The sequence below is a fragment of the Ascoidea rubescens genome (assembly GCF_001661345.1).
Source record: "Ascoidea rubescens DSM 1968 unplaced genomic scaffold ASCRUscaffold_5, whole genome shotgun sequence".
In the NCBI taxonomy this organism is placed as follows: domain Eukaryota; kingdom Fungi; phylum Ascomycota; class Saccharomycetes; order Ascoideales; family Ascoideaceae; genus Ascoidea; species Ascoidea rubescens.
In genome coordinates this window covers 421,430-442,281 of record NW_017962917.1, presented here as the reverse complement: position 1 = coordinate 442,281, position 20,852 = coordinate 421,430, and the positions used below count along the sequence as shown (strand labels likewise).

Below are 20,852 nucleotides of genomic sequence, written 5' to 3'. Positions count from 1 at the left end.
ACAGATACAAACCAAAAAAAATTGTAATAAAGCAAAACAAAACAAAACAAGACAAAATAAAATAAAATAAAATAAAATAAAATAAAATAAAATAAAATAAAATAAAATAAAATAAAATAAAATAAAAAAGTAAAATAACACATAAAGTAAAATAAAATAAAGAATTAAAATAGATATAATTTTTTTTATTTTTTTTGTTTTTTATTTTTTTCCAGCTTTTTTCTCTCTTTAAAATTCAAACATTTGAATAAAATAAAATAATCTTAGAACATCTCGGAATATCTTAAATATTTTAGCACAAACACAGACATAAACTTATAAATTGCATAATATTATATGAGAAAAAAAAACAATTTCAAAGTTCAAAATTTAAAAAGAAGTTAAATCTAAGAAATAAATTCCATAAATGATTAACGGGCCCCTTGAAATTCCTTTCTTTTGAAATTTAATAAAGGAGCTAACCCTGATAGAGGACATGCTTTCTTAATGAAATTTTGCGTTAATAATTCCTCAGCTGTAGCCCTTCCACGAACGTCAACACATAAACAAATTGATAAAAATCGTTTAATACTATCACTTAAAACCACGGGATTTTTTAATCTTGGCGTACCGTTTTTAGCAATTAAATACAACGCTCTTAAATGATCCTCATCTAAATATGGTGGTTCACCTTCAATCATTTCGATAATCATAATACCTAATGACCAAATATCAACTTTTTCATCATATTGTCTCTGTTTAATAACTTCAGGTGCCATCCAATAAGGCGTACCAACAATAGTTATTCTTTTACTCTTTTGTTGGGTTAGTTTAGCACAATACCCAAAATCAGTAATTTTAACATTGCAATTAATATCCATTAATATATTATCTGATTTGATATCACGATGAATAATGTGTCTTTCATGTAAAAATTTCAATCCTTTAATAGTTTCTAATGAGATTGAGGCTATTTGTGGCTCAGTTAATTTGGGGTTTTTTTCAATAATATCAGTCAATGAACCACCTTCCATATATTCCATGACAACCCATAATTCGAATGTTCCTCTTAAATAAGCTTCTACATAATTAACAATATTTTTATGATGAGAATTTTTCATAACTAAAATTTCATTAACAATTAAGTCTTTCTTTTGTTGTTCTGCAAGATTCATTTGCTTGATTGCAACTTTAACACCATTTCTTTTTAAAGAAGAGGCGAGATAAACACTACCAGATGCACCTTGACCCAATTTTTCAATCATATGGAAATATGGTTTTGGATCAGTATTGTGAACAATTGACCGTAATTTTATCATAATTTCCTTTTCTGATAATGTTGACATTCTCTTTTCATTACTTAATTTCTTTTTTTTGCTGTTCATGTTACTATGGCTTTCAGTTGGAAGTGGAGCCAATTCTTTAATAGTATCACCAGTAGCAGCCTTTTGGTGTTGATGGCCCTTTTGAGAACTAATTTTATTATTATTAACATTAGCAATTTTATTTTTTTCGCTGATACGATTAGCAGAATTTAACGGTTTAATCTTGATATCATTATTAAAATTATTATTATTATTATTATGAAGAGTGATGACGTTGTTATTAGTAGTTGTTTTAACTAATTTATCACTTTCCGAAGAGAATTTTCTTATTGGTTGAGAAGTTGGAGAAGCGAATTTATTTAGTTGTAGAGGACTAATTGGAGTTAAGTTTGCGGAAGGATATTTTGAGCTACCACTATCAATTTTTTGAGAGTCTTTTTTCTTTTGGGATTGTTTTGAAAAATCAGTTTGAAGTTTCAAAGCTGGCTGTTGTTGTGAAATAGGAGGGGCGGGAGCATTTCTCATTGGAACCAAGTTTCCTTGAGCTAAATTTCTTTGAGAAGAGAAATTTGGTAGAGTATTTGAATTGTTAGTTGGAGGAGCAGGTGCTTTTCTAACGGGAGTATAATCATCAATTTGACTTATAGATTGTTTTGATTTTTGAGAGCGAAGAGATTGAATTGGAGAAGATTGTTTTGACCAGTCATCTAATTTTTTATTTAAGCCTTGAGATGGAGAAGGAGCAGGAGAAGGAGGAGAAGGAGCAGGAGTGGGAGAAGAGGAAGAAGAAGAAATGTTTAAATTTGATAATTTATTAGAAATGGGAAAGTTATTCTTTTCTTGATCATTTTCATTTTCTGAAGTATTATCAGTGAAGAATTCTAGAGCTTCTATGACAGCTGTTGGATCATTTGATAGATCTTCTTCAGTGATCTTTGAAGATTTTAATAAATTTTTCCAAACTTCGGGGAGGCCAATGATTTTTCCACTGACAGGATCAAAACCGACATGAACTTTATGAGTAAAGTTAGTTGGACCAGACACACCAATTGAAGATTTATTTGGTTCATAGGTGCCATTGATTTGAGAAGGAGTTGATATACCTCTGGGAGTATTTAAATTTGAATTGTTGGCGTTAGCATTAGCGTTAGAGTTAGGGTTAGAGTAAGAGTAAGAGTTCGAGCTGGCGTTTGGGGTATTGTTGAAGTTGTTAAAGTTGTTAAGATTGTTATTTGATTTCTTTGATAGGATTGGTGGCGTATTAAGAGATGAGGGTATATGAGTAATTTCGGGTTTTTTGTTTGCATTTTTAAGAACGTCAAGCCATTTGGTAATTTCCGAGGCCGATTTACAGGAGAAAAAAAGTGATTTTTCGACTATTGATAAATTGTTGTTGTTGTTGTTATTGTTGGAGTTGTTGTTTGAGTTTGAGAACAGATCAGAGCTGACAAGATAATCGTAAAATAATTGAATTGAATTCAGTTTTGAATTTGATTTGATTATATTTTTGAGGTGGTAAACTTTAATTTGAAATAGGATTAAATTGTCGTTATTGAAGTAATCGATACCATCGATTGTACCATCGTTGTGGTTTAGATCAGGGTTTGAAACGTTGGTTATGCTTATGATGCTATTGTTTGAAGCATTTTTTGTGATTTTGTAAAAGATCAAGTCTTTGCGGGTGAGGATAAGGAATTTCTTTGACCATTTAGCGAAAAGGAGACCATCTTCTTTTAAATAGATATAGCCCTGGTGGATTATGGAGGAGGTTAGGGGTTTTAGATTTATTGTTTGGGCATTTATTGGGGTCATTGGCATATTGGCGATTGAACCTAAAGATAAGTCGAGATTGTTATTTGTGTTGATGTTTATTATATTTGAGTCATTCGAGGTAGAATTGATGTTTGTATTTGAAGAAGAAGAGATGTTTTGAGTGAATTTTAAATTTGAGTTGCTTTTTAAAATGATATTTGAGAAAGTAGTTGTGGTTGAATTGTAGGAGTTCTGTTTTGAATTTGAATCCGAGTTTGAATTTGAATTTGAGTTTGAATTTGAATTTGAGAGTGAAGAGGAAGAAGCAGAGTGAGAATGAGAAAGATTTAAAGTGGAATTTAAGGTCGAATTGGAGAATGAATCCGGGATTGTATTATTATTGGATGGAGGCTTGGGGGCTGGTCTAATTGAATTGGAAGAAGGATGGGAAGAAGAGTAGATTGAATTTGAATGGGACATGGACATCGACGTTGAATCTAAAGAAAGAGTGGAAGCAGAAGATAGGTGGTAGTCAGGAGGAGCAACATAACCTCTTTTAGGGTCTAAAGTTGGAGAATAAGTAACCAGAGAAGAATTGGAAGGATTTGGTGGTTTCATTGAAAGAAACGATTTATCGTAATCATAATTCATTTTGAAACAGCAGAGAATGAAAAATGCAATGAGAATAATAACAGATCAGTAACAATGAGATGTAAATGAGAAGCAAATGAAAAGTTGAGAAGTAAATGAGTAATAAATGAGTAATAAATGAGTTTTAAATGAGTTTTAAATGAGTTTTAAATGAGTTCTAAATGAGTTCTAAATGAGAAGTAAATGAGATTGAAATAAAATAAAATAGAACAAAAGTAAAATAAAGAGAGAATGGAAAGTTTTACGTGAAAATAAAAAGAGTTTAAATGAGATTAAAAAAATTGTATGAGACAGAAGTAAGATTATTCCAACAGTGCGTAATAGCAGCTGGAAAAGAAGAGTGGAATAGGGAAAGAAACAAAAAAGACGAGAGCAGTGATTAGCCAGACCTTTCTTCTTCCACTGCTGCCTTTGCTGTTGCTTCTGCTGTCGTCGGTGCTTCTGCTGCTTCTGCTGCCTTTACATCGAAGCCCACTTCTGTGGTTTTTTTCACCTTCTCAAATCCAAATTCGCGCTTCAAACCAAAACGCCAATCACACGTGCCAGGGGCGGTTAGCATCTCTGTACCACCTTGGCGGGATCGTTGTTCATTGGCTACCATGGTCCATGCCCGCGTGTGCCCGCGGCTACGTTCGTTTCCGCACGCCCAACATGTTAACCCGCTTTCGTTTGAGTACGATGGTTTTGCGCACACGTCTTCGCTCTGCTTGCTCAGGCTCTGCGCCGGTTCCGCCGATTATGCTAAGCCCGCTTTGGCGCTGCCGGAATAGCTCCCGGATAAGCTCGTCCTCGTGCTCTCCCAGCCTTTCCGACTGCTCACCCACATTGCTGGCTCCAGTGCTGATTGTGTTGTTTTTGCTGTTTTTGCTGCTTTCCTGAAGCTGCGTCTCTGCCGCTGCGTTCCGCTGCAAAATGGAGCTCAACTCCTCCTGTGCTCGCTGGTTTTTTTCGTTTTCTCTGATTTTGTTTTCCAATCTTTCAATTGCACTGTCGTTTTTCATCCCGTTCTTCTCTTTGCTCATGAGTCTTTCGTTTTCCTCTTTTTCTTCTTTCTCCAATCGATCCAATGTTTCTTCCAAGGTCTCATCTTTATACACCTCTGTCTTGTTGTTCTGTGGGACATAATTTCTCTTGCCCCCCACTTCCATTATATAATCACCACTTTTAGGATCTGTCTTGTACTTGATTTCATTATTACATCGAGGACATCTAATACATAGCTGATAGATCTTGATGTTTAAATATCTTTCATTTGTAACATGTTTTTTAGCATTGAACTTTTTCCCCTTGTGAATAAACTCAGAACATTTTAAACAACTTATGGTAAATGGCACCATCAATCGAACTGTTTGAACATTACTGTTGTTGTTTTTCAATTTCTTGCCCAACTTCTTGCTTATATTCTTGAATTCATCTGGGTTAAAGTCCTTTGGATAATATTTCTGCACACTTTTACGTTCTGACATTTTAGTATTAGTATTATTAGTATTATTATTAACAGTAGTAGTAGCATATTGATAACAACAATAAGTCATCCAGCACAAAATAAAAAATAAAACATAAAAAATCATTACATAAGCACTCGCCAGCAAAACGGATCCCCCCCGATCCATCTATAAACTTTAATTTATTCCTATATATCCACTTTTATATATTCTTCTTCATTATCCTTATTATCTTTGTTATCTTTATTATCGTTTATAAAATCATCTTCATAAAATAAAGAAATCCCTGTCTTATGACGGTCTTTAAATATATCAAACTCATTTCCTCCATAAAATTCTTCGTCAAATGATATATCACTCTCACTCTCACTCTCACTTTCAATATCTTTATTTCTATTTTTATTTCTATTTTTGTTTCTATTTTTGTTTTTAGCTTTGGCTTTAGCTTTATTTTTTTTATTGTTTTCTTGGATTTCTTCATCTTCACTATCTAATATAGTGATTCCAGACCCTGAGTAATCTCTGTTTTTCTTAAACAAATCACTCTTTCCTTTAATAAACTCCTGGTTTTCAATACAGGAATTTGCAAATAGTTCACTTATATCATCTGGAATCGTATCTAGTTCTTGTATACTTAGTGTTCTATTATGATTCATATAATTATTATCATTGCCATTATTCAATTGAATATAATTATACCTGTTTCTATCCATATTCATGCTCCTGTTTCTATCTTCTGAAACCGCATCTCCATTTCCATCTACTAATGGCCCATGAAAATGGTTCTTTCCATATACAACATACAACAAACTTATAAACATCAATGTCAAAACAAATATCAAACTCGTATAGTTCATTGTAATAAAATTAACCGGGATCCTTGGTGGACACGACAATACAATTAATAGAAAAAAAGACCAAAACACCGATAAAACATTAATCATATATCCCAATGATCTTAATCGAAAATAACTGCCTTTTAGCTTAACTCGTTTATTTAATATCGACGATAATATTGGCAAAATATTTGAAACTGTTAGGCAATTTATAGCCGAACCCATAAATGCATTGAAAGCCGATGTAGAAAACAAAGAAAAGATTCCACTAGCTATCAATATAATAGTAGTTAAATAAATCCCATTTTTGGGAATTATACTATAGTCACCATCTCCTTCTTCATCATTCTCGTTATTATTTATCGAAACTTGGTTCCAAAATTTAGAGAAGGGAATCCCGTTATCTCTTGATAACGAATAGACTGATCTTGATGCCACTGTAAACACTCCAATTCCACCGATTATTATAGTTCCACAAATTAATATAACAAATAGCAATGTAACTATTAAAGAATTTGATGAAATCTTAAATATGACCTCAATTGGTAGTATATTACTCTCTTCATCTAACAACAAGGCTAATTCCGGTAGGATCGTTAATAGTGGGATTATGAAAATTATGCCCGTCAAACCTGCAATAATAACAGAATAAATCATTCCCTTTGTTATGTTCTTTTCTGGGGCTTTAACTTCATCAGACATTGAAGGGATTAAATTGAATCCTTGAAATGTGTATGCACCTTGCTGAAATCCAATAATAAATGCGATGGGTGCTGGCCAACCTGATCTTGATGAATCAAAGCTTGTGAAAATTGATTTTAAGTCATTAAATCTTGGTGAAAATATCATTAACAATATATCAATGATTAAAACTGTATAAATTGTCCAGTAAATACAGACTTTATTAATCCTGTCTAAATGTTTTGAAAATTTTAGATTAATGATTGCACAAATTAATACTAACAAAAAAAATACAAATAAAGTTACTAATGAATGAGGATGATAGGTTGTATCAATGATACCAAAGATGGATAGAATGAATTGAGCACCAGAAAACAAATTTGATACACACATTGTCCAATTGCCTATTAATAATAACCAACCGCAATAAAAGGATGTTATTAGATTATATTTTGAATTTGCAAAAATATAAGACCAATGATAAATTCCACCAGCAGAAGGATATTTTCCGGACATTTCACCTAGGGACATTGCAACACATAAAGACATTAGAAAGACAATTATCCAGCCGTAAAAGATTGTTACAGCACCACCATCTATTAGTCCTGTATACATTGTTGTTGATATACCCAAAGGAATTGACATGACAGAAAAACTTAGGCCTAAAATTGAAGGCAAAGTTAATTTACGATTCAATTCTTGTTTATAATTAAAGTGTTCAATTTGTTGTGGTTCATCAGTTAGAAAAAATGTGTCGACTATAGCTTGGTTTAGATGTGCAGTAAAAGGTAGAGAAGTTATATGACTGTCATTATTACTGCTATTGTTGTTGTTATTTGAAGTAGTGGGAGTATTTAAAGAACGAGAGGATAAAATAGAGGATAGAGAAGACCTTGGTGATATAAAAGGGTTTTCTATATTATTATCATTTATATTGTTATTATTTAAAGTATTATTTAAGGTGTTATCTATATTGCTATTTGAATTATTATTTGAATTATTATTTTCATCAATATTTTGCTGTAGAACAGTATATTTTGGCATTTTATTGGAGTAGTTGTTAATTATCAGTATTGTTTGATATAGTGGAGTATACCATCTATCAAAGGAGATATTTATGTATAAAAGATAATTGACTTTAAAGAATATTAAAATCAACTTTTGCTAACAGTTTTGCTGTATTAAAGAGGCTGATTGAGTCCTTGAGTGGATTGAATTCTTGAGTTGAAAAAGTAATTTTATTCAAGTTGTTTAAGTTGTTTAAGTTGTTTACGCTTTTTTTATTACAATGAATACACTTAAATTAAAGCAAAAAATGGGCCATGGACCATGGTATTTGAAACACCAAATTGTTGAGTGAGGGCTGGGGAAGATTTGGTAAAATACAAAATGCTACTTCTTCCTCATCTTGGAGAATTGCACAAGGCAGTTTGTAGAACTTTTCCACGAAACTTTATCGAGGTGTTTAGGGCACTAAGGCACGAAGGCATCTACTCGCCCACTGCTGGCTATTGATTTTGCGATGGGTATTCTTTATTATCTCCAAGAAATGTATTGGCTGTGATATCTGTGTTTGTAGAAGCAGCTGTGTGTTACTTGAAGGACAACTCTACTGGCAATTATTAGCGTATCAACACTCTGATGGCTTTGATATTACGAGATGGGCTTTTGCTTCTCTCCACTGCTGGGTTTGTGTCCACTGAGTCGTCCCACCGCTGTGGACTCTCCGGGACAGGAGCCCTAGGACTCGAAGTGAAGTTCTCTTCTCATCCTTCAGCTAGTGGATCGATGGTACTGGTGCACCAGTAATCCTGCACTCGCTGAACAGTTGAGAATATTGAGAGCAGGGAGGAGAGTGGTATTTGCACACAACATCGCTAGGCAGAATGTTCAGCAGAAGCATAAGAGTGAGCGCACCAAGACCATCTATTGTCCATGGTCTACTTCGTTGTCGTAAGCTCCAGTATGGGGTTACTAATAACATCAGCATTGATACCAGACTATACTCAACAAAACAACACCAGTCGAAACCACTAGAGACCAATGCTAGGAGCGAGACTAACCGCCTTGAAAAAAGCGCTACGAGATTCTGGGAAAAGGTGTCGATGCAAGAGATCCCTGATCCAACCAATGGAAATGCCAAAAGGTATATCATCAAATTAGACAATAAACACATCAAGACACCCTTGGGAAATCCCATTGAATTGCCACACAGCAAGAAAACTTTAGGTTTGCTATTGGTCAACGAATGGAAGTCTTTACCAAGTTTGAAAGTTAAGCCTTATCAAGTTCCATTAACCAGTATAGTCTCTAGAGCAGTTGATTTACTGAAATCGGAATCTGAAAACAATAAAGAAGATCAAGCCAAAATAGGCAGAAGAATCGATATTGCAAACGATTTACTAAGATATTTAGATACAGACACATTACTAGTCTTTTCCCCTTCTGAAGAGTTTGAAGGCGGATTAAGAAAAGAACAAGAGGAGACCTATAGACCATTAATCGAAAGTATGGAAGAACTATTTGCTAATTATTCACAAAACCAAAATGCTGGTCCAATCAAGTTAAACTATTTGGATGTTGAAAAAGATGGGTTAAGAGGAAACCAACAATCCGAAGAAACAAGGCAGGCTGTTTTGAATTTCTTGGATGACTTGAACATCTGGGAATTTGTTGCCTTGGAAAAGGCAACTTTACTGTCCAAGTCGTTTTTGTGTGGAGTTGCTGTGCTCAGACTCATGAACAACGACCAGTTCAAGAACCTTAAACAACCACTACACAAAAAAGTGCACTACACCATCGAACAGATTGCAAGATGCGCCACGTTGGAGACAGTGTACCAAACAGACAGATGGGGTGAGGTCGAGGATACCCATGATGTCGACAAGGTGGACATTGTCAGAAACTTGAGCTCAGCTGCCCTTGTCGCATTCTCTCCCCATTAACTGCAACTGATTCTTACGGCTGGATTCTCTGTATATAATAAATAGAATCATAAATAGAAACGCAATAAATAGCCCGGTGACAAATCTCCTCCTGGAAACTCGAACCAACCAAATACCCTCAGCCAGCTTTGTGTGAGTGCAGGATGCTTACCTCAGCGCTGACCAATGGTGGATCTTCCAGCTCTTTTCTCAGCTCTGAAAGTGAAACTTGTCAATTCAAGCACTGAGCTGAATTACCACAGGATATAATACAGAGTCGTTGAGCTGATCCAATTAGCCTTTACCTCTTTACCTGTTTACTTCTCCAGATACCTCTTTTCAAATGGTTGTTTTAGCTGCTTCTATATGTACTCGTGGCGGTAAAGCCATCATATCCAGACAATTCAAAGGCCTATCAAAAGATCGTGTTACTGCATTATTAGCTACTTTTCCATCTTTATTATCTGAATCAAACGCAGCCCAGCACACTACTGTTGAAAATGAAACCGTCAGATACGTTTACCAACCATTGGAAGAATTGTACATTGTCTTGATCACAAATAAACACTCAAACATTTTACAAGACATTGATACCTTACATTTGTTCGCTCAGACCATTACCTCATTACTAAGATCTGTTCACGAAAGAGAAATTTACGAGAATGCCTTTGAAATCTTAAGTGCTTTCGATGAAATTGTCATCTTGGGTTATAAAGAAATAATAACACCCTCTCAAGTTAGAACATATCTTGAAATGGACTCTCACGAAGAAAAAATCCAAGAAATTATTGAAAGAAACAAAGAATTGGAGGCCACTGAAGAACGTAAACGTCGTGCAAAAGAGATCCAACGTAAAGAAAACTTTTTACGTGAAAATCGTCCTCCATCTTTTTCTTCTCATTTCTCTCAACACTCCCATTCTCAGTCCCAGTCTCAACAATCTCAACACAATGTTTATACCTCAAATACAACTTTAGACTCCTCTTCAAATTCTCTTTCTTATTTATCTTCCAAATCAAAAGTTGCTCCTAGAGGTAAAGGTTTGCAATTGGGAAAATCGAAAAATCCACGAAGACAATCACAGCAAATTGATTCTTTATTACCCGAACAAAATCCTTTGTTGCCTTTACAAAATAATTCAGTTTCAAATCAACAACATCAATTTCTTTCTAGTTTGGAAAAAAACACCAACAACACTATTACCAATAATAAAACTAGCTACATAGATCAAACTCAAATTCAACCTCAAGATTATGAAAACAACGGCATATTAATTGTCGTTAATGAAAAAATATCGGCTCAAATCAATAGAGATGGTTCAATTCAATCTTCAGAAATTAAAGGTGATTTACAATTACGCATTAGCAACTCGGATTTATCTCATTCAATGATTTATGTAAAGGTTAATGGTAAAAATGACGGTATTCAATATAAAACACATCCAAATGTCGATAGAAACAAATTCAATAAACAAAATTTAATCACTTTGAAGGATTCATCAAAGTCCTTCCCATCAAATGACCAATCTTTAAACGTATTAAGATGGAGAGGTGTCGGTAAAGCTGATAATGATAGTTTTATTCCTATCATTTTTACAACCTGGCTAACTGCTTCAAACAATAATCCTGGGTTCTTTGATGTAACAATTGAATATGAAGTTATTAATAATTTTAATATTGAAAAATTCACAATCAATGTGCCAACTTTTTCTGATATTGTTTTAAGAGGCGAATCTAAAAACGATTCCTCATTAAAATTTGAATTCGATGAAGATATTGGTGCATTGTTTGAAAAGACTTTATCATCGCCAAATGGTGATAGCGAGAATGATGATCAATTAACAGGTACAATTGAATTTTCTGCTGAAGCTAATGAAGAAGATGCATTGTTCCCAATGGAATCTAAATTTGTTTTGGAAAATTCAAACTTAACAATCGGTAAAATTGAAGTTCAAGATGTTCTTAGTATTGATAACGAAGAAGAAAGCTTACCATATGATGTGATTGGTCTTATTTCATCAGATAATTTTGTAGTTGTGTAGGTAAATAATATGGTATTTTATTCTATTTCATATGTTTTTTTTTCTTTTCAACTTCTTTTAATTTCTTTGTTTTTATATTAACTATACATAATTTTTTTTTTTTTTCTTTTTTCTTTTTTTTTTGTTATTTATTTAAAAATAGGCGTTATCTATATACTAGAATTAAAAGCTAAGAATATAATCAATTAAAATGAGACAAAAAGAGAGCGAAAAGTTAGATAATTAAGACAGCTTATTTGAGAATTAAATAATATTAAGCTAATAAGCTAGAAAGTTGTAAGCTAGTAAGCTAGACAAAAGTTTTAATTGATTATTTCTTACGTTTATAAATTTTATTTAAGAAAACAGATAAAACTTCTGATTTAAAGCCTCTTGATTGATCAACTTTTGAAATCTTTTGTTTTAATTCATTAACAATTTTTTCTTCATAATCATGATAAATTTGATCAATTTTCAAGTTTTGGAAAATATCTTTACAAATTTTTTCTTTGGCTGCATCCTTTTGACCATAATTGTTATCTAATAATTGTTTTTGCTCTTTATCGGCTAAAGTCAAAGCAGTATTGATAATCCAAGAACATTTATTATCTTGAATATCTGTACCAATTTTGCCTATGTCCTCGGGTTTGCCAAAGCAATCTAAGAAATCATCTTGAATTTGAAAGTATTCACCCAAGGGAATTAAGATATCATGAGCTTGTTTCAAGTCAATTTCATTGGAAACATTTGCCATGTACATTGCTAATGCGACGGGTAAATAAAACGAGTAATAAGCGGTTTTATAGATGACGATGAAAGAATGTTTGTCCAAAGAAAAGTTTGATAAGTTAACGTTATCTTCGGGAGCAGTGATGAGATCCAACAATTGACCCAATTCAGTTTTAAAGGTGATATCATGAAATAGTTCAATTAAATCGACATAATAGGGATCATTTCTAAAATGATTTTTCAAAAGAACATAGATTGAAGCCTCTAACATAAATGAGTCATTGATAGCAATTTGATTGACATTTTCAACTCTATACCAGCAAGGTTGACCTCTTCTTGTGATTGAGCTATCCATCATGTCGTCGGCGACTAAGAAATAAGCTTGAAGTAGTTCAATACACCAACCTAATATAGCGACTTTTTCATACTCTTCAGTGGACAAATCGTTAATTGAGGTGTAGTTTTTCAATATAACGTAGGTGTCGACAACAGATAAACCACGGTTTAGTTTACCGCCAGGGGTGTTGTAATTAAGATTATTTGTAAACCAATCGATTGCCTCTTGAGACATGTTGTAGGATTTCAAAATGGATTGTAGCTCATTGACAATTTTGGGGAAAACAGCCAAAAATTTAGATTTGCTTTCAGCCTTGCTCATTTTAAAAAAAGTGGTAAGTGAGTTGAAGTACAAGATGTGTAATAGAAGATATAAGATCTCTGAAATATAAGTAATGAATCAATAAAGAAGTGGTGGAATTGAGATGGCGAGGTTGATGGTGAAGAGATATTTGGAGAGATATTTATATTGGGAATTCGAGTTGAAGTGTGGAAAATCGGTTGATTGAGAAATAAACGATCGTACTTCTGTTACCCGGTATCAGTGGTCGAGTTCGCCGGTGTAGATGAACCGGATTGTCTTATCGAGAGATCCGAGGGTCGAGGAAGAGGAAGAGGAAGCAGGAACAGCAGAGACAGCAGAGATGTTGTCATTGGCTTCGTTGAAGTGGGCCTTTTTGATTTCCTCCACCTGCCCAGAGAGGTGCTCTTGCTGAGTGAAGTCGTCGAAGAACTTGTAGTTTTTGACGTTTTTTTTGAGTTCATTGAAGCACCAAAGGATAAAGGCGTCGTCTTTGTTGTTGTTGATGTTGTTGAGACTCGCAATTTGACTTGGGTTGTTTGAGTTGTTTGTATTGTAGTTGATGATGTTGTCGATTAGAGAATCTGAATCCTTTAGCCACTGTTCAACTTCGGGCAATGGTTTTTTTCTTAGTAGAGAGTTGAAAAGAGGTTCATTTTTGATTGGATTTGAGTTTGGTAGAGGATAAACGTTTGTCTTTTTTAAGATGTGGGAATTTTCAGATAAGATTGAAGATATAATTGATAATTGGGTTACAATGACAATGTATTGATTTTGTAGGGAGTTGTAGTCGGGTAGCGAGTAGTTGTTGTTTGATTTGATTAGGTCTAGTTTTAGTTTTTTTAAAGAGTTTGATAGTAGGATTAAATTGTTTCTTAATTTTTCTATTGAATCAGTAGGCACAGCAGAATAATTGTAGATTTCTCTACTGATTAGAGGATTATTGATGTTATTGATATTGTTAGTGTTTACGTTGTTTAGTTTAGATGGGTTGTTTACGTTATTGACATTGTTTCTGTTGGAATGTTTTTGTAAAATTGACATTTCTTCTGATATAAAGCTGATTAAATAGGCGATAGAATAAAGCAGAGGATTGATATCAAAAATAATATTATTAGTATAAAAATTCTTCTGTTGTCATGTGACGCAATTTACTGATTGCGTTAGTTTAAGCATAAAATCGAGTATATCTTAGCAAATTGAATTGACATAAAGAGATAATACAATGAAGAAAAGGAACACATTGCCAATTATATACAATGGAGAAAGCATTAGTGATAATAAGAGCTACAAATTAAAAAATAAAGAGAATGGACAAGGCTTAAGAAGAATTTTTACCGATAATGATGATATTGGGGAGAGTAATAATAATAGGATGGGTAGTCCAATTGATATTAACAATGTTAACAATATCAATAATAACATTTATGATATGGATGATATTTATGATATGGGCGATATTGATAACAATGAAAATAGTGAAAATGGTATAATTAATTTCAAAAGAAGATCATATTCTCAGTCTCAAGTAATAAATAATAATAATATAAATAAAAGACGATCGAACATTAGAAGTTTTACAATGGTAGGACCCAATAATTTTACAAACAATAATAGTAATAATAGTAATAATAGTAATAATATCAGTAATATCAATAATATCAATAATATCAATAATATCAATAATATTAATAATAACAGTAATAATTATCCTGGAAATGAATATTTAAACGAGAATTATCTTAATGATTGTAACAATGATAAAATATTGCTAATCGATAAGATTCCATCGGTTAAACCATTGGCTAATAAGCAAGATTTAGAATGGAATAAAATCGATGTGTTGGAAGATGTCAAGTTGATTTCAACTAATTCCAATGTCAACTTCAATAACTACAACTACAACGAAGATAAATTGAACGACTTGAAAAGAAATCAGATCAACTTGCTCAATTCCATTAAGTTGTTGAATAAGAACATTTCGATTAAGAATGACCAGCACGACTCAAAGATTTGGGACGAGTATAATATCAAGTTGGAATCAATCAAAAAACTCAACTTGTTGTACAATAAGGACTACTTTAACACGATATGCCAGAGCATGAACGACATCCGGCTGGACTTGAAAGACGTGAGCAACCTGATGAAGAAGCTAGACACACGAGATATACTTTCTGAGGAAGAAGAGCCTGAGGAGGTTTGAAGCAGGAAGCAGAAGTAGCAAAAGCAGCAAAGCAGAAACAGTCCAGTGCTGCGGGTGAAGCTGCTGGAACATGCATGCACTGCGTACATAAACGCACCCCTGCACGCACCCGCACTGCTGGCTCTCTTTCTCTCAGGCCGCTTCAGCCCGGTTTTTGGAGGAGAGGTTGTTTTTTCAGCAGAAGCAGCAGAAGCAGTTTCAACAGAAGCAGCAGAAGCAGCAGAGACACAGTCCATTCGTTCTTTTGTCCCTCTTTTTCTTTTGTCTGCTTTCTTGCCATCCCTTCTTTTGTTTTTTGTTTTTATCTTCCGCCTATCGCTTTTAATCCACGTTCTTTTCGTCTGTTCCTTTTCACTCTTTTTTGCTTATAAAATGACCTTATCCAAGTTGTCTCTACAGGTTTTAAATGATTTAATCAAAAATGATACAGGCTCTCTATCTGACTCCATTTCCTACTCCAGTTCAGTGTCCAACTTCAACTATATAAACGATACTAACTTTAATACTAGCAATAGCAAAAACAGTACCCATAATGATACTGATTCTTACAAAAACGGTAAGGGCCGTAATGATAACAATAACGATAACAATAACAATAACGATAATAATAACGATATCACCTCCTCCTCTGATACAACCTTAGGAAAATCAGACCTGTTTTTATTGGAAAATGTTCGAACTAATATCAAAAATAATCAGAATACTCAAAATAATTTCAATAGTTCAAATACTCTCATTAACGATAATCTACCTCCTAGCCGCCCAAAGTTAAGGCTTTCAATTATTAATATCGATAAAAATACAATTATTCACAGTAATCACAATAAACGTAATAACGACGATAATCAAACTAAAAATGACAATAATCATAATAATAACATCGATAAAGATACTCATATGGACATTGACAATGATAATATTGATATTGATTCTGATTATGAATTTGATATTATTGATTTAACCAATAATAACAGTAAAAACTCTAAACACTCCAAACACAACACCATCTCTGATTCCAATAATGAAAATCAAATTGATGATATAGAAATTGACCCCATAGAAAAACTCAACTATTTGATCGATTTTAAAAAATCAGAACTAATCTATCTAGATAATTTACTAAACTATTCTATCATTTTAAACTCCAATTTGGATGATCTAATCGACTCTAAATTTTTAAATAACGAGTATTACTACATCAACGATGATAACAATATCAATCCTAATAACGTTAACATCAATGACATAAACCAAAAATACCTATTTAATGATCAAAAAGTATTACTAAACTCTGTCAAATCCTTATTGAATCTACACAATGAATTACTAATCTATTTAAAAAACAACATCATAAACATCAATACTACTACTACTACTAATAATAATAATAATAATAATAATAATAACAATAATAACAAGATCATTAATAACAACCTAGACTCTTTAATTTACCAAATCTCAATTTGGTCCCTTAAAATTTCAATCATTTACAAATCTTACATAGACATCTCCTCCTCTTTTCATCAGTTTCTAGAATCAAATCAAGAATCTGTCTATAAAAAGAAACCCATCATCAGATTAAAATACTTGCTTCAATTCTTTAACAATTTGTTAAATCTATACTCAAATAACATCTTTTTAAACAATTATTCAAACTCAAATAATAACAATAAATTACTAATTAAAAAAATAATTGCAAACTTTAACATATCGATCCCAAATCTATCAAATCAAATAAACAACATCTCCCATAATAAAAATAACTTGTTTCCAATCACTATAAATAACTCAAAATTCGATCAAAATATTCTAAATTTTAATCAAGTAAGAGATATTTACACCCTAAGAAATTGCTCCTCCTTTATCAATACCAACAACATTATCAAAAGAGATTATTTTGAATTTCAATTTTACCACAAACTAGATTATACAACAAATAAAAAACTAATTGAATGCTTTTTGTTATCAAATGAGCAAATCAATAATAACAATGCTATTATCACAAATAACAACAGCGATAGCGATGATAGCAATTCACTAAATTTCAACTCAATTGATTACAATAGAATATCTGCTTTAGCTATTTGTTCAGTTGAATCTATTGGCAGAAACTTATTATTCCCTCCCTTCAGAAAAAATGAATTGAAAATTCTCTCAATAACTTCAAACCCTGATATTAATCAAATTTCTTTAACTGTACCTGAAAACATCATCGACTATTTACCCCTAAATAAAAATAACAATCATATTAATACAAAGATTAATGATCAATATGATGACGAAAATGAGTTTAATAAAAATAATAAAATATCAATCAAGTTATCTTGTCCAGACTCTATTCAGTTTAAAAATTGGCTAAACATTTTTAACCATTTATTTGATTACGATAATTCTTTTAAAAAACTCAATTTTGAAAAATCCTTTTTTCAAAAATACAAACAAACAAAACAAAACCTTATGTTTCAAGATGGCTTGGGTTTAACCTATGATCCATTTATCACTCGTGATAACAACAATCATTATTATTTTAAACATCATCATAATAATAATAACAACAACAACAACAATAATAATAATAATAATAATAATAACGCATATAAATATAATGACACTAAAAAAAATCAATCTATTGATATAAATAATAATAACATTAACCATGATTTACTTCATGCAAATCATGATAGATCTTTATCCGCCATAAACACTCTAAGAATAGCAAGATCAACACCAAATTTTACTTCTCATTTATCAACATTATCATCACTCAAAAATGATACTAATAAGATCGATGAGAAATCTAATGATATTGACAATAACTTGGACAAACCCCAAATAGCAGGTTTATCATCAAATAATGTCACTCCAGATAGTGAATCGAACACATATCTGCCTTCAATTGATAATTATAATGATAGCAGTATTAATGGAACAAGCCCATCCAGTTTCATTACAACTGATGATGAAAATGAAAATGATCAAATAATTAAAACACCCATAATTGAAGATATCGAGTTTGTAAATAATGGCAAGGCAGAAATTTTAGATATTAGAAGATCCATTATATTTCTCAATAATACCTCAAAAGAAGGCGTTTCCAATAATCTAAGCGAGACTAGTTTGAAATTAATATCAATACCACCCAAAAATAAAAGAAATTCTGTTTACAGTCAAGCTTTAAATGATAAAAACAAGAAAAAAGATCCTTTTGAAAAAATTTCCTCTAAAAACTCTTTAGAAGATTCTAAAACAAATGATGATAATAATACTAAGGAGTCAAGCAATACTAGGGAGCCAAGTAATTCAGAAGTGACCAAAAAAATTGAAATTGAAATTGAAATTGAAAATGAAAATAATAGTAAAAATTCATTAGAAACAAATACAACGCATAATCGTATGTCTGTAAATTCATACTCAACTATAAAGAATAGGAATTCAATGCAATCAGCAGTTTTTGTTGATACGCCCCCTTCAATGAATATTTCTCATAGAACGTATGAAAGCTCATCAGACTTGTCAGAAATTCATATTCATAGAAGCAGAAGATTATCATCAAATTCATTGCATTTAAGTTATAGCAGAAACCTTTCTAGTTGCTCTGTTCTTCCAAAAAATGAAACCAACTATAGTCCTAATGAAACCCGTCATCAGGAAAAAAATGATATAGTGAATACTATTAAGGAAAGTGAAAATGAAGATGATTCTGACTTCGATACACCCAACTTTTTGAAATCTACAATTATCGAAGAATCAGTAGAAAAATTAAAACCTACAATAATTACTCCTACTGATTCTAAAAAAAATAGAAAATCAATGGTTCATGCATTTGGTTTAACATGCAGAAAATCTTTTGATAATCTTAAAGCTACTCTTTCAAACTCTAAAAAAGAACCAAGAGATTTTAAACACTCAAAAGATAAATCAATACAAATCCAAAATTCACCATTTGAAAACGATGATAAAATCTTTAAAGCTAGAAAGAAAAGATCCAAGAGCATTTCACAAACATTCAATAACACATTTGAAAAAATTTCTCAAAAGCAAAAACAGACATCAAGAAAATTGCTGAAGGAGTTCAATAGTAGGGAAATTTTAAAACCAGATTTGAAAAAAACCCAAACGGAATCAAATGGCTATACATTAAAAAACACACCGAAAATTATAAGAACAAAAACAGAACCTTCAGAAATAAACAATTTACTCAATAAACATAATCACAAAGTTTCAATAATTAAAACTTTCCCCTTCAAAAATAGGGGCATCTCATCGCCAATTGAAAGTTTAGCAACTAAAGAATACGATTACGCCAATAGCCCTAGAGAAAATATTCGTAAATCCAAAAATTGGAAAGGATTAAAGATCAAAACATCTCTCTCAAATTTGAAAGGTCATGAAAAATTTAGGTCTGTATCTACTCATTTTTCAAACACTTCTACTGTTAATTCTCAGTTTTCCGAGAACCTGTTTTCAATTGAGGAAGAGAATTTCTTTAAATCCAAATTGCTATTAAACACATTATGTCATGTTTACTTTTTAAACGAAAACAGATGGGAATCATTAGATGACAAGGAAGTGATAACAACAGTATCTTCTTTTCAAAAACAGTTCTTCTTAGGATTTTTTTACAATAATCCAAATTTTAATTTTAATAGCTCAAAACCTATTTATACTTTTCTTTTATCAAAGTCATTGGTAATTAAAACGATAAATCCTATGGATATTCATATCGTCACATCAAAATCAACTAAAAAATCAAAATCCATTACTATTTCTATACGTTCAAATCCTAAAAATCTTACTTCAGTTATTCGAAATATCGAGTGTGCTCGAAATAACACGATTTTTGAACTCTCGGAAAATTCTAATGTTTTAGGCAATGGAAACATTCAACCACCTAAACTAGATCATTCAGATATTTCGGGGTCCAAAGAGAGTGCCCGATCTGCTTCAATAGCGCTACCAGAAAAATCGATTCCTATTGGCAGACATAAAAGTGCTCTCTCTGCAAAATTCAAGCCTTTGAAATCAATTTTTGCAATCCATTCCAGTGAACTCAGCACCTCAACAGCATCTACATCAAACAACTTGAAGTGGGGGCCTTCTGCCAGAACTCCTACCTCTACCCCTTCAAGTTCAGCTTTTTCAACTTCTTTCAAAAATGAGGATTTTCCTGAAAGTTTGCGTGATTTGGATAAAATAGAAGAAATGATGGAGAAAAATCACAAAAAAATTGATGTAACTACATTGAAGGAACAACATAATATAGTTAGATCCGTAAAAATTAGATTACATACCAAAAATTCTCAAGATCAATCCAAGTGGAAACCAGTTGCTATGGGAGTCTTAAATATAGCGTCACTTTCATCACCTCAATTATTTAAAATAAAAATCACTTGCATAAAGACTGGTGAGGTCTTAATCAATACTGTTATTAGAGGAACCAAGTCTAGACGAATTGGTCAATCAGGGATCTGTTTAATTATTCTGGATAAGCACTTATATGATTGCGAAAACAAAAAATTTTTTGAGGAGACTCTATTTTCATTTAACTATTTGATAGAGTTGAAAAACTCTAAAGAAGCAAATTATTTATTCAAAGTTTTAAACACTTTAAGGTAAACTTGCGGTTTTGATTATTGAAACTAGTTTTTTATTTTGTTTTTAGTTCCTTTT

At 32.1% G+C, this 20,852-nt stretch overlaps 9 protein-coding genes across 9 annotated transcripts; 4 read left to right on the top strand and 5 right to left on the bottom strand.

Moving 5' to 3' along the window:
• Window positions 1–410: 410 nt before the first annotated feature.
• On the bottom strand, window positions 411–1,154 carry ASCRUDRAFT_80564 (YOL113Wp-like protein; the record flags this gene model as incomplete). Its single annotated transcript, XM_020194507.1, has 1 exon — window positions 411–1,154. The coding sequence occupies one exon, from the start codon at window positions 1,152–1,154 to the stop codon at window positions 411–413; it is 744 nt and encodes a 247-aa protein (XP_020047796.1).
• Window positions 1,155–4,588: 3,434 nt separating this feature from the next.
• On the bottom strand, window positions 4,589–5,173 carry YJU2 (mRNA splicing protein YJU2; the record flags this gene model as incomplete). The annotated part of the gene is made up of 1 exon (XM_020189807.1): window positions 4,589–5,173. A coding segment is annotated over one exon (585 nt), but the record flags the coding sequence as incomplete, so codon positions are not given.
• A 731-nt stretch (window positions 5,174–5,904) lies between these two features.
• TPO5 (Tpo5p) lies at window positions 5,905–7,413 on the bottom strand (the record flags this gene model as incomplete). Its single annotated transcript, XM_020189593.1, has 1 exon — window positions 5,905–7,413. A coding segment is annotated over one exon (1,509 nt), but the record flags the coding sequence as incomplete, so codon positions are not given.
• A 1,142-nt stretch (window positions 7,414–8,555) lies between these two features.
• On the top strand, window positions 8,556–9,614 carry ATP12 (ATP synthase complex assembly protein ATP12; the record flags this gene model as incomplete). Its single annotated transcript, XM_020195066.1, has 2 exons — window positions 8,556–8,622; window positions 8,707–9,614. 2 exons carry the CDS (start codon window positions 8,556–8,558, stop codon window positions 9,612–9,614), a joined length of 975 nt encoding a protein of 324 aa, XP_020047793.1.
• Window positions 9,615–9,862: 248 nt separating this feature from the next.
• Window positions 9,863–11,732, top strand: RET2 (coatomer subunit delta). The gene has a single exon (XM_020193084.1). The coding sequence runs from the start codon at window positions 9,937–9,939 to the stop codon at window positions 11,632–11,634; it is 1,698 nt and encodes a 565-aa protein (XP_020047792.1). The 5' UTR covers window positions 9,863–9,936; the 3' UTR covers window positions 11,635–11,732.
• A 212-nt stretch (window positions 11,733–11,944) lies between these two features.
• ERG20 (bifunctional (2E,6E)-farnesyl diphosphate synthase/dimethylallyltranstransferase) lies at window positions 11,945–13,000 on the bottom strand (the record flags this gene model as incomplete). The annotated part of the gene is made up of 1 exon (XM_020190508.1): window positions 11,945–13,000. One exon carries the CDS (start codon window positions 12,998–13,000, stop codon window positions 11,945–11,947), a length of 1,056 nt encoding a protein of 351 aa, XP_020047791.1.
• A 351-nt stretch (window positions 13,001–13,351) lies between these two features.
• On the bottom strand, window positions 13,352–13,897 carry MED8 (RNA polymerase II mediator complex subunit MED8; the record flags this gene model as incomplete). Its single annotated transcript, XM_020189418.1, has 1 exon — window positions 13,352–13,897. A coding segment is annotated over one exon (546 nt), but the record flags the coding sequence as incomplete, so codon positions are not given.
• A 307-nt stretch (window positions 13,898–14,204) lies between these two features.
• Window positions 14,205–15,182, top strand: ASCRUDRAFT_7707 (uncharacterized protein; the record flags this gene model as incomplete). Its single annotated transcript, XM_020193715.1, has 1 exon — window positions 14,205–15,182. One exon carries the CDS (start codon window positions 14,205–14,207, stop codon window positions 15,180–15,182), a length of 978 nt encoding a protein of 325 aa, XP_020047789.1.
• A 372-nt stretch (window positions 15,183–15,554) lies between these two features.
• On the top strand, window positions 15,555–20,798 carry ASCRUDRAFT_7706 (uncharacterized protein; the record flags this gene model as incomplete). Its single annotated transcript, XM_020193710.1, has 1 exon — window positions 15,555–20,798. One exon carries the CDS (start codon window positions 15,555–15,557, stop codon window positions 20,796–20,798), a length of 5,244 nt encoding a protein of 1,747 aa, XP_020047788.1.
• Window positions 20,799–20,852: the final 54 nt, after the last annotated feature.